This window comes from Ursus arctos, unplaced genomic scaffold (assembly GCF_023065955.2).
Source record: "Ursus arctos isolate Adak ecotype North America unplaced genomic scaffold, UrsArc2.0 scaffold_14, whole genome shotgun sequence".
NCBI classification, from domain to species: domain Eukaryota; kingdom Metazoa; phylum Chordata; class Mammalia; order Carnivora; family Ursidae; genus Ursus; species Ursus arctos.
Window position 1 is genome coordinate 9,476,500 of NW_026622808.1, and position 9,980 is coordinate 9,486,479.

The 9,980-nt window shown below is 59.6% G+C and overlaps 1 protein-coding gene, 1 long non-coding RNA gene and 5 other non-coding genes across 8 annotated transcripts; 3 read left to right on the plus strand and 4 right to left on the minus strand.

The window, feature by feature from the left end:
* Positions 1-2,877: 2,877 nt before the first annotated feature.
* TRNAG-GCC (transfer RNA glycine (anticodon GCC)) lies at positions 2,878-2,948 on the minus strand. The gene has a single exon. It is a non-coding gene; the product is annotated as a tRNA-Gly (tRNA).
* Positions 2,949-2,999: 51 nt separating this feature from the next.
* On the plus strand, positions 3,000-4,137 carry LOC130543666 (uncharacterized). The gene is made up of 3 exons (XR_008959166.1): positions 3,000-3,195; positions 3,560-3,626; positions 3,985-4,137. It is a non-coding gene; the product is annotated as an uncharacterized LOC130543666 (long non-coding RNA).
* Positions 4,138-4,570: 433 nt separating this feature from the next.
* Positions 4,571-7,190, plus strand: HES7 (hes family bHLH transcription factor 7). 2 transcript variants are annotated; one of them, XM_026520899.3, is made up of 4 exons: positions 4,571-4,709; positions 5,646-5,741; positions 6,331-6,418; positions 6,739-7,190. In XM_026520899.3, exons 1-4 carry the CDS (start codon positions 4,668-4,670, stop codon positions 7,188-7,190), a joined length of 678 nt encoding a protein of 225 aa, XP_026376684.1. In that variant the 5' UTR covers positions 4,571-4,667. The 2 variants fall into 2 exon arrangements, with proteins under 2 accessions (XP_026376684.1, XP_044247785.1); XM_044391850.2 differs by having other exon boundaries at positions 6,331-6,412; positions 6,718-7,190.
* Positions 7,191-7,769: 579 nt separating this feature from the next.
* TRNAR-UCU (transfer RNA arginine (anticodon UCU)) lies at positions 7,770-7,856 on the minus strand. The gene is given in 2 exon segments: positions 7,770-7,805; positions 7,820-7,856. It is a non-coding gene; the product is annotated as a tRNA-Arg (tRNA).
* Positions 7,857-8,345: 489 nt separating this feature from the next.
* On the plus strand, positions 8,346-8,427 carry TRNAL-UAG (transfer RNA leucine (anticodon UAG)). Its single transcript has one exon. It is a non-coding gene; the product is annotated as a tRNA-Leu (tRNA).
* A 445-nt stretch (positions 8,428-8,872) lies between these two features.
* On the minus strand, positions 8,873-8,944 carry TRNAQ-CUG (transfer RNA glutamine (anticodon CUG)). Its single transcript has one exon. It is a non-coding gene; the product is annotated as a tRNA-Gln (tRNA).
* A 577-nt stretch (positions 8,945-9,521) lies between these two features.
* TRNAK-UUU (transfer RNA lysine (anticodon UUU)) lies at positions 9,522-9,594 on the minus strand. Its single transcript has one exon. It is a non-coding gene; the product is annotated as a tRNA-Lys (tRNA).
* Positions 9,595-9,980: the final 386 nt, after the last annotated feature.

Consider the following 9,980-nt stretch of genomic DNA (forward strand, 5'->3'; position numbering starts at 1 on the left):
GCAGAGTGAAAAGAGACAGCGGTCTTCACCTTTTACAGTTAAAATATCTTACTTTTGCCAACTTCATAGAAGCACATGGCCATGTGAACACATTTGTAGGCCCTCCCAGGAGCCTGTGTAAGCGAGGCGGTCCTGAAGCATAAACTGAATTAGCTTTGTGGTGAATTGGCCCCTGCACTTGAAACTTTTGATCCTACATCTCTCGACCTGCCTAGAAATCCTAGTTTTTATTCTACAAGGCTTTTCCTCTCTCCAAAATGAACGTTTCACACCTTCTTTCTCCTCAAACGACCTGAGCTCTCTCCCCTCCAGCAGTGAGCTGGACTCTTTCTTCTTTGAGGAAATGAGGGCAACCAGGAGAACCTGTCTCACCCTCCTTGCTGGAGAGGTCTACAGCTGCTGTCCTCATGCCTTCACTCCCATGCTTCCGTCAACCCACCCTAGTGGGGCTGCACTCAGGCACCCCTCCCCCCAGGTCATCTGTGGTGTCCAAGACGCTAACCTGATGGTCACTTCGCCCTCTTGTCCTTGCTTGACCTCCCAGCAGCTTAGCTAGAACTGGTAGCTCCCTCCATATATTTGCTCTTCCTGGCCTCCCAAATTCTCTGTCCCAGGGACACTGGCCCTCTTTTTCAAGCTCCCACTCCTTTGGCGTTTCTGCTACCTTCCCAATCAGTCTAGGTTCCTTTGCCAATTCCTGCTCCTCAGCCTAGCCTCTAAGTGTTTCGGGCGCAGGAGGGGGTGTCCACGTCTCCTTGCTCAGCCCCTCTCTTCTCTCTCCACACTCTCTCCCTGGATGCTCTCGTCTCATAGTATTAAAGCCATCTATCTCCCAGTGACACCCCCCCCCCCACTTACCTTCCACCTCTGACCCTCAACTTCATATATTCCTGACCTACTTGTGGGGTTTCCACTTGGATATCTAAGGGGATCTCAACTAATCTGACTGGAGTGTAATGTTCAGTCTCTCTCTCCAAACTCTTCCCTAAGCTCTGCTCCCCTGGCGTTTGCCATCTCAGTAAAAGGCACCATCATCCAGCCAGTGATGTAAGCCCCAAACCGAGAAGTAACCCACTCACTTCTGTCTCCAATGCCTCCACCTCATAAGGCCACCATCAATGTCTTGCCTAGAAGGCTGCTCCCACAACCCAAATCATCTCCCACACAGCAGCCAAAGTGGTCATTTAAAGGAGAAGCCAGGGAACATGCCTTTCCCCATTAAAACCCTCCACTTGCTTCCCCTTGCACTTAAGAATAGAGTCCAAAGTTCTTGCTGAGCTTCCAAAGCCCTGTGTGATGGGGTCATGCCTGGCTCTCCCTCTTACCTCTGCTGCCCTCCAAAACCTCTGTCCCGGGGACATTGACGTCCTTTGTCTAGCTTCCACCAGCAAAGTCCATTCCTGCCCCAGAGCCTTTGCACTTGCCGTGCCTGTCACCTGCTTCTTTCCCTGGGCCCTGCTGGGCAGAAATATCACCTCTTTCAAGAGGCTGTGTCTGCCCACCCAGAGCAACGCAGCACTCCGCTCTCAAGCCATTACCCTGTCCGGTTGCCGCCCACCACCCACACCAGCCTAATAGCCATGTTATATTATTTTCTGCTTTCTTAGTCATTTTCTGTACTCCCCCGCCCCAATGTAGCTTCATGAGAGCCCAGACCCAGTGCACCCTCAGGGCCACCCATAATTGGCCCCCAGGAGGCACTCCATAAATATCGACTGAGTAAAAGGGCGGCTGCGCTCCCAAACAGATGCCCGGATCGTTGTACAGTTTCCTTCTGGGAGCCACTGTCGTGGCTGCGAGTAGCGAAGAGAGCATTCCGCGTCACTGACACAGTCCAGAGACAGGAAACCCCCAGATGAAACAGACAGGCTGAAACAGACAGGAGGCAGAAAGCCGAGACCCAACAGGCCCAGGGCGAGCTCCAGTGAGCGAACCAGACTCAGCGAACCAGAGACCCGGGCCCGCAGGAGTCCTGGCAGCCGCGCGGCGAGCCAGGGGGGGGGGGGCGGGCCCCCTCCCCCCATCGCCCCTCCTCCCACTCCCAGCTCACAAGTGGCCGCGGCAGCTGGCGGGGGCGCCCTGCCGCCCGCCGACCCGACGCGTGCGGGATCAAAGCGGCCGGGAAGTGGCGGGCGGGGAGGTGGCGGGGGGCCCGGAGGTGTGAGCGAGCTTCCCAGGGGCTGGCCGGAGCGTGGGAGCGCAGAGTGCCGGGAGGCGACAGAGACCCGGAGAGACGACGAGAGATCAGAGACGCGGGCGCGCCGGAGACTAGCCGCGCTGGCTGGAAAGGCCCGGAGCTAGAGACGCACGGACACAGGTGCAGACCCAGCGAGACTGCGAGGAGGTTGCTAAGACACCTGGCGAGAGAGAGCGGCCGAGGGGGCCGCGGGGGGGCGGGGCACAGGAAGAAGGCGGCACCAAAAGGCCGGGACCCACGGACTTAGAAAAAGCAGGCGCGCTTCAGAGAGAACAGAAACCAGGAGAGAGCGAGCGAGTCAGAGAAAGAGCCAGAATTGCCGGGGACTTGGGACGCGTAGGGCGGGAAGACCCCGCCCCTCCCCCGCGGAGGGTGGGAGGACCCCCGGGGCAGGGATCCGAGCAGCGTGTCCTTTCTCAGGGTCACGCCTGCAGAGGTGCGGGGCCCCGGGGGCGGAGGGAGGGGTGTGGAAGGCAGCAGGACCCCCGGGCTGGGAGGACGGGAGTGGGAGGATCTTGCGAATCGGATCTGGATCCAGAGCCTCCAACTTTGCCATAGGGTAAAAAATTTGAGTATTAATATTTAAGGGAATGTTAAACCGAGATGCTTCTCAGACATCTCGGCAGACTTCTCCCCTATTTGGGGGCAAGAGAAGGAAAAAAAAAAAAAAAATTATAGGGTGCATTGGCCGGGAATCGAACCCGGGCCTCCCGCGTGGCAGGCGAGAATTCTACCACTGAACCACCAATGCAAGCGACAGCAGATCTTTCCTGTTCCTACCTGAGCTTGTAGAAGGTGGAACGGCTGCCGCGGTCAGGCGGAAGGTGTAGTCCAGGGGCTCGGCGAAGGAGTGCCCCGAGTAGCTGACGTGGATGGAGCGCCAGGCCATCCTTCCTCCCGCCTGGATCCGGCCACAAGGCCATAAAGTCGCCCCATATGGCCAGGGGCGGCCCCACACCCGGGTGCGAACAGCGTGGGGCCCCGAGCCTCGCGTGCAGGTGAGAAAAACTCAGCCCGAGCGCAGGTTCCCAAGGAGGGGGGCGAGGGGGGCTGCTGGGGCCACACATCTGCGCTCCCATTTGGCCCAGGTAGGGGGAGGTGGGATGTGCTGGCGGCCCTGATTCCAAATGGGAGCGCCCTGCGCAAGGTCTGCGTCTCTCCGGGCTCGGGCTTTGGCAAGGCAGGCTCGGTGAAAACAAAACCAAACCCCAAGGTGTGGAGAGGCCTTGGGAGGGCTCAGAGGGCCTCACCCGCCTCTGACTCCGCAGCTTATCTTCCGACTCGGTCTGCAACCCTGTCTTTGCGTGTCCTTGTCCCGGGCAGTCTGGCTGTCCCGTGAAATCTCTGATTTTATCTTCTCAGACACTTTATCCTGAAGCCTCCGAATGTTCACGCACCAGTCTGCAGAGGGTCATGTTCTTGGTTTGAGGTGGGTTTTGATCCCTTTTTGTACCTCTTTCTTGTCCCTTTAAGAAAACTGCCTGCTTCCTGCTCCCCGATGGGCTCGGGGGGTCCCCAGGAGCAAGTAGCAGGACCACAACTTATGTCGGGTGTCCTGGAAGCCATACCCCTGAATCTCCTATAATTCGTTTTGAATCAGATACTTCTACGTGGGAAGGTCTCTCCACCCTCTGCCCACGCTTCAAAGCCTCGCTTCCTCTTCCTTGAGGGTCCCGCTCCTCCCCAGTCCGGCCAGCCGTCAGTATGACCCTCTCCCCAGCACCTACCTCGCTCTGCTCTGTAATAGCTACTTGATAACACACCGTCTTTTCCACTGGATCCTGTAGGAGTAAGCTGGGCCTCTAGTGTTATGTCAGTGTGAACGACCCAAGCCTAGACCAGCGTGCGCAGTGCTGGGGGAATCGAATGAGTTTCACTAAGATCGCACAGAACGGCTCCTTCACCTCCCCGCAGAGCCCCAGTTGAATTAAACAGATTCGTCCAGCACACTCGAGTCTCTCCCTTACCCAATTAGGAGGTGGGATTTTGGGAGGTGTATAAGATCCAGTCTGGGGGCTATAGGGGTACAAACTTTTTATTTCAGAGTCGGTGGGGGAACAGAGAGCTCCCTAGAAAGCTGCGATTGGTGGTGGTGGTGGTGGTGGTGGTGGTGGGGTACTCTGAACTTCATTCCTGAGTCCTGTCCAAAATCACTTCAACTCCCTTTTCCCCTAGTAACCCCCTCCCTTCAGCTGGGTTCCGCCTCATTATACAGCCTTAGGGTCCTTAAACCAGCCGGTGCTGCATTGGCCCCTCATTTCCCACACTCCCAGGCCAGTTCCACTCCTTCCCCTCCTCCTTGCGCTCCTCCCCTTTCCGGGAGCCTCGTGCCGCGGGCGGCGCCGGGCGGGATCCGGGTGCCGAAGAGGGCGGGTCCGGGTCCTACCCCCCCCTCCCCAACACAGGAGCCTGCGGGATATAAGGCGCCAGGCGGGCAGGGGCTCGGTCCACACCAGGGTCCTGAGGAGCGATGGTCACTCGGGATCGAGCCGAGAATAGGGACGGCCCCAAGGTGAGGGGCGGGAGGGGAGGGAGCAGAGGTCGCTGGTCGGGTCAGGGGACCGCGTCCCTGAAACCCTGGGGGAGGGAAGAGCCTGGAGGCTCAGGGCTGGAAGGGGGAGAGGTGCGTGGGGGGACCCAAGGAGCCAGGAGCTGGGAAGGAAGCTGCAAAGTTTGAAGAAGGGGACAGGGTCAGAGCAGTAGCTGCGTGGGCGGCAGAAGTAGAGGTCTTGGGTTTGGGTTATAGGATTTGGCACCTTGCGGCTTGGAGGGCGTGGGAGGGGGCAGGAGTTTGAGTGAAATAAGCAAGGGGAGCACAGAGCTAAGGGAGGCGGGTGGAACCAAAAAGCGGAGAGGCTAGGCGCTTGCTCCACGCGCGCCGTGAGCCGGAGCTGGCCCAGTGCAGCCTTATAGAGAAGGCCTGGAAGGCATTGGTTCCAGAGGCCTGAAACCGGTGGAAGATTTTAGAACTAGTGGAGAAAGGTGACTGCATAGACGGGTTAGAGGGAGAAAAGACGGCGCGGGCGCGCTGGGTATCTCCCTTTCTACACTCAGGGCCGCCAACTCAGAGCCTGGCACCTTGCGGGCCACGTGTCTGGGCGCAAAGAGGGCCCCCAAAGTTCTCCACCGAGACAGAGACTGCACGAGACGGAGACGTAGAGAGAAAAGAGGAGAAGGAGAGACACAGAGAGGGGAGGAGGGAGGACAAGACTGAGAGAGGAGAATGCAGAAGACCCGGGAGAGAGAGGAGGCGAGCTTACAGACATTGACCCTAGGGGCCTTGGGAGGGGGAGCGGAGAGGGATCCATAGGGCCCGGCCCTAGGCTCTCGTTGGGGTGTTGGGGAAGGGATGCGGGCGGGACTCTCCCAGAAGCGGGATCCGAACGCCCGCGCGGCCGCGCTGAGTCTCGGTCCGGTCGGCCCGCTCTCCCTTTCCTGCTGGTCGCAGATGCTGAAGCCGCTGGTGGAGAAGCGGCGCCGGGACCGCATCAACCGCAGCCTGGAAGAGCTGAGGCTGCTGCTGCTGGAGAGGACCCGGGACCAGGTCAGTCCTTCCGCCGTCCCCGGACAGTCCCCAGCATCCCGTCCTCGCGTCCCAGGGCTTCCTACTGGGGTGGGGACACATGCTGCATTGGCTGACCCAGGCCCCAAGGCATCCTGACCCGAGTCCCGCCCTTGGAATCCCATCCCAGAGCCCCCTCTCGCTCTCAGAACGCGATCTTCATGGCCACCCCTCGGGTCTGTAAGTTTCACACCCGGCTCTGTAAATTTCACTCCCAGGGTCGGTCAGTTTTCAACCTCTGGGTCTGTAAACGCTCCCTCCTCCTCCCCCACGCGCCCTCACAACAGCCTGCAGGGTGGTTAATTTCAGTCCCTGGGTTTGCTGTTTCAAACCCCCTCCGTACGCTGTGGGTTGGTTTCATCCCCGCGGGTTGGACGGTGTAGTCTCAAGGTTTCCCGGGACCATTCTTGGTCATCGCCACTCCGCATTCGGTCGCGCGCTCCGTGGGCAGCGCGCACACGCGATCGGGGGCACCCCCAGCTCCCGCATCCCCCCTCCCTTCTTCCCCCTGCCACTTCCCCCTCTCTCCCCACCCCTCTCTGTCTTGGCGCCCTCCCCCTCCCGTCTGTAGAACCTCCGCAACCCGAAGCTGGAGAAAGCAGAGATACTGGAGTTCGCCGTGGGCTACTTGAGGGAGCGAAGCCGGGTGGAGCCCCCGGGTACAGCGCGGGGGTGGGGCAGCGGAGGGCGGGAGGGGGGATTCACGGAGGCCCGGGCCGGGGTAGCTGGGGCGGACCCTGCGAGGGACGGTGGGCTTGGGGAGTGGTAGGCTCTGCTCCGAGGCGAGGTTAATAATACCCGCGCGTGTCTGTCTCTGTGTCTCCCTCATTTTCTCCCTCTGTCCGTCCATCTGGCTTCCTGTCTCTGTGCGTCTGTCGGGCCTCGGTATCTCTGCGCCCCGCCCCTTCCCTCACCCCTGCTGGGCCCCTGCCCTGTCCGCCGGTCCTCCCGCCGGCCGCACCCGCCGCCGCGGCTCCAGGGGTTCCCCGGTCCCCAGCCCAGGACGCCGAGGCGCTCGCCAGCTGCTACTTGTCCGGCTTCCGCGAGTGCCTGCTCCGCCTGGCGGCCTTCGCGCACGACGCCAGCCCGGCCGCCCGCGCCCAGCTCTTCTCCGCGCTGCACGGCTACCTGCGCCCCAAGCCGCCCCGGCCGGAACCGGTAGATCCGAGGCCCCAAGCGCCGCGCCCACCGCTGGACCCCGCCGCCCCGGCTCCCGGCCCCGCGCTGCACCAGCGCCCCCCAGTGCACCAGGGCCCCCGTAGCCCGCGCTGCGCCTGGTCCCCGTCCCCCTGCTCGCCCCGCGCCGGGGATTCCGGCGCGCCGGCGCCCCTCACCGGACTGCTGCCGCCGCCGCCGCCGCCGCACAGACAAGACGGGGCGCCCAAGGCCCCGCCGCCCCCGCCGCCCGCTTTCTGGAGACCTTGGCCCTGAGCTTTGGGGGGTGGGGTGGGGGCGGGGGCTGGGGGTGAGGTAGAGACTCCCGCCCGAGGGCAGCAGAGGGACCCGGGCGTCGGGGCGAGCAGGTGTTGGGGAGGGCGGCGGGGCGCGCGGGCGCAGCGCGCGGGTGAGATGTGGTCTATATTAGAGTATCTATATAAATATATATTTCCCTCGTTCCTGTCCCTTTTCCCTGCCCCCGTTGCGTCTAGGATTGTACCCTCTCTGCCCCGGCCCAGCCCCAGTCCCTTCCCGAGTCCCTAGTGCATGGAATAAAGTGGTTATTAAATCCCCGTGTGTCCCCGAGCCAGGGGCCTGCCTTTATGTCGGCGTCCACGCCCACTTTCCTTCTGTCTCCCTTTCCTTCTGTCTCCCGCCCCCCCCCCCCCCAGTCCTGCTCTCCATGGCCTAAGCCCCGGGGCAGACAGGTAAGTAAAGAAGAGAGCAGAGCGGAGACTGAGGTTGGAGCTGAAACCAAGTGGAAAACACTGAAATAGGGTAGGGGGAGAAGGGATGGGAGCCTTTAAGGAAAAACCGGATAAAGGGGAAGGAAAAAAAAAATTGAAATAAAATCGACTCTGGTGGGATTCGAACCCACAACCTTTGAATCGCTCTTTCGTCACTAGAAGTCCAATGCGCTATCCATTGCGCCACAGAGCCACTTGGCGAGCGGCGGCGTCTGACGGCTTACGGGTACTAGCACGGGCAAAGAGCGGGAGGGGAGAGGGGTGTGAGGGGACTTGGGCGGGGCGTGCCAGAAGCGCGTGGTTGGGACCTCGCAGGCCTGCGCGGGAGAGGTAGCGGGCCACAAGCAGAGCGCCAGGTGGGAGTGCGGGCGCGCACGGGTGGAAGAGACAGGGAGGGAGAGCAACCGAACAGGAGCGAGCGAGGACAGAGCTCCGGCTGCCCGCTTGGGGGATGCTTCCAGCCCAGGCACACCCCGCTCCCAGATGCGGCCCCACCCATGAAAATAAACTTGTTTCGCTGCAAATATCGGTGTGTCTCTATTTCCTCCGCTTTGTTTTGCCGTCCGCTGCTCCTGGGTCTGCGGTTTCCAAAGAAAGCCCGCTGACTTAGTACCACTGTTTCGAGCCTGTCTCGCCCCTCCAGTCTCTTAGGAGGACTACGGGGAAATCTTCTTTCCACGCAGGTAGCGTGGCCGAGCGGTCTAAGGCGCTGGATTTAGGCTCCAGTCTCTTCGGAGGCGTGGGTTCGAATCCCACCGCTGCCAAGATGGAGTTTTTCTGGTGGCTTGTGCACCCTAGAACCCATAAATGGCTTCTCTCGGGGATCTATGCTCCTTGTTTTTACGCGGAGGACTGCTTGCTGCGATCGCACCTTCCGCTCCCTGCTATTCCGGACAGCCTGGGTGGTGCCAGCCAGGACTTGGTGGAAACTACCAGAGATCTTCGGTTCTTCGTGACTGATCTCCGTTCTACGGTGTCCTGAAATTGCATTCTTACCTCTCAAAACTAGCGCAACTTGCTATTATCTTTAAGTGCTGACCGTGTGTTCTGATGGTGTGCGGGAGGCTCCGATTACCCGGTCTGGGAAGCCCAAAGGACAGAGTCTTCGTTTGCTTTCCTTCTCAGACTCTCTCTGGGGAACAAGAGAGGCTCATATACGAGGTTGATAAACAACAGAGCCCCGCTGGTACCGGGTAGAGGCAAAACGTAAGGTTCCACCGAGATTTGAACTCGGATCGCTGGATTCAGAGTCCAGAGTGCTAACCATTACACCATGGAACCCACTTCTGGCTTGTGTCTTCTGGGAATGTACATATTGCTGAAGTTCGTGTTCAGCGCGTCCCACCCCGCCAACCCCCTTTCTGCCATTCACAGACTAAAGAAAACAAAAACACCTGCCTGAAGCGGTAGGCACCTCTACGGATCACCTGAAATACCAATCGAGATGCGCTGTGACGTGTAAAATACATACCATACTTAGGAAGACACAGTAGTTACTGAAAAGATTGCTAAAATTCCATTAATAATTAAAAAATATTGATTACGTGTTAAGATGATAAGATTTCATTGGGTTAAATAAAATATGTCATTAAAATTAATCTCACCTAGTTCTTTTTACTCTTTAATGTGCCTACCAGAACATTTAAATTAGCGTAAAACATCTCTACTTTTCCTCCACTCTCACTCGTTCTGTTTCCTGAGAGCTAAAATCCTTGTCGGGATTACTATCATTTCTTTTTTAAAGTCATGTAACAGAACTTTCGTTATCTTTTTTCCCTTGGTTTTGTTTAAAGGAATACAGATATTACGCTTACTTAAGAAGAGATATGTAGTCCAAAGGAAAAAAAGAAAAAGGAGACGCCCGAACAGGGACTTGAACCCTGGACCCTCAGATTAAAAGTCTGATGCTCTACCGACTGAGCTATCCGGGCTCTGGTTAAGTTCTTCCTCTACTGCCTATAAGAGCTGTTCGCCTGCGGAAGTCCAGGCTTCCGGAAGCCGAGGGCGATTGCACGCGCGAGCGCAGAGCCGCGGGCGCGCACCAGGAGCGAGCAGGGGCGGCCCGGCGGCTGCTGCCGGCGCTCTGCCAGCCTAGCTCGAGCACGGTCCCGGCGGAGTCGGGCCGCTGGGGCCCGAGCGCCGCCGAGGCTGGGCCACTGCGGTGCCGGGACTGGCCGCGCGGGGCCGCTGCCGGCTGCGGGCCTCCGCGGCGGAGCGGTTTGTCCGCGGCCGGGATGACCCAGATCCCGGGCACCCCACCTCCCCGGCACTTGACCCCCGCCCTGCAGGCGGCGGGCTGGCCCGACTGGAACAAAGG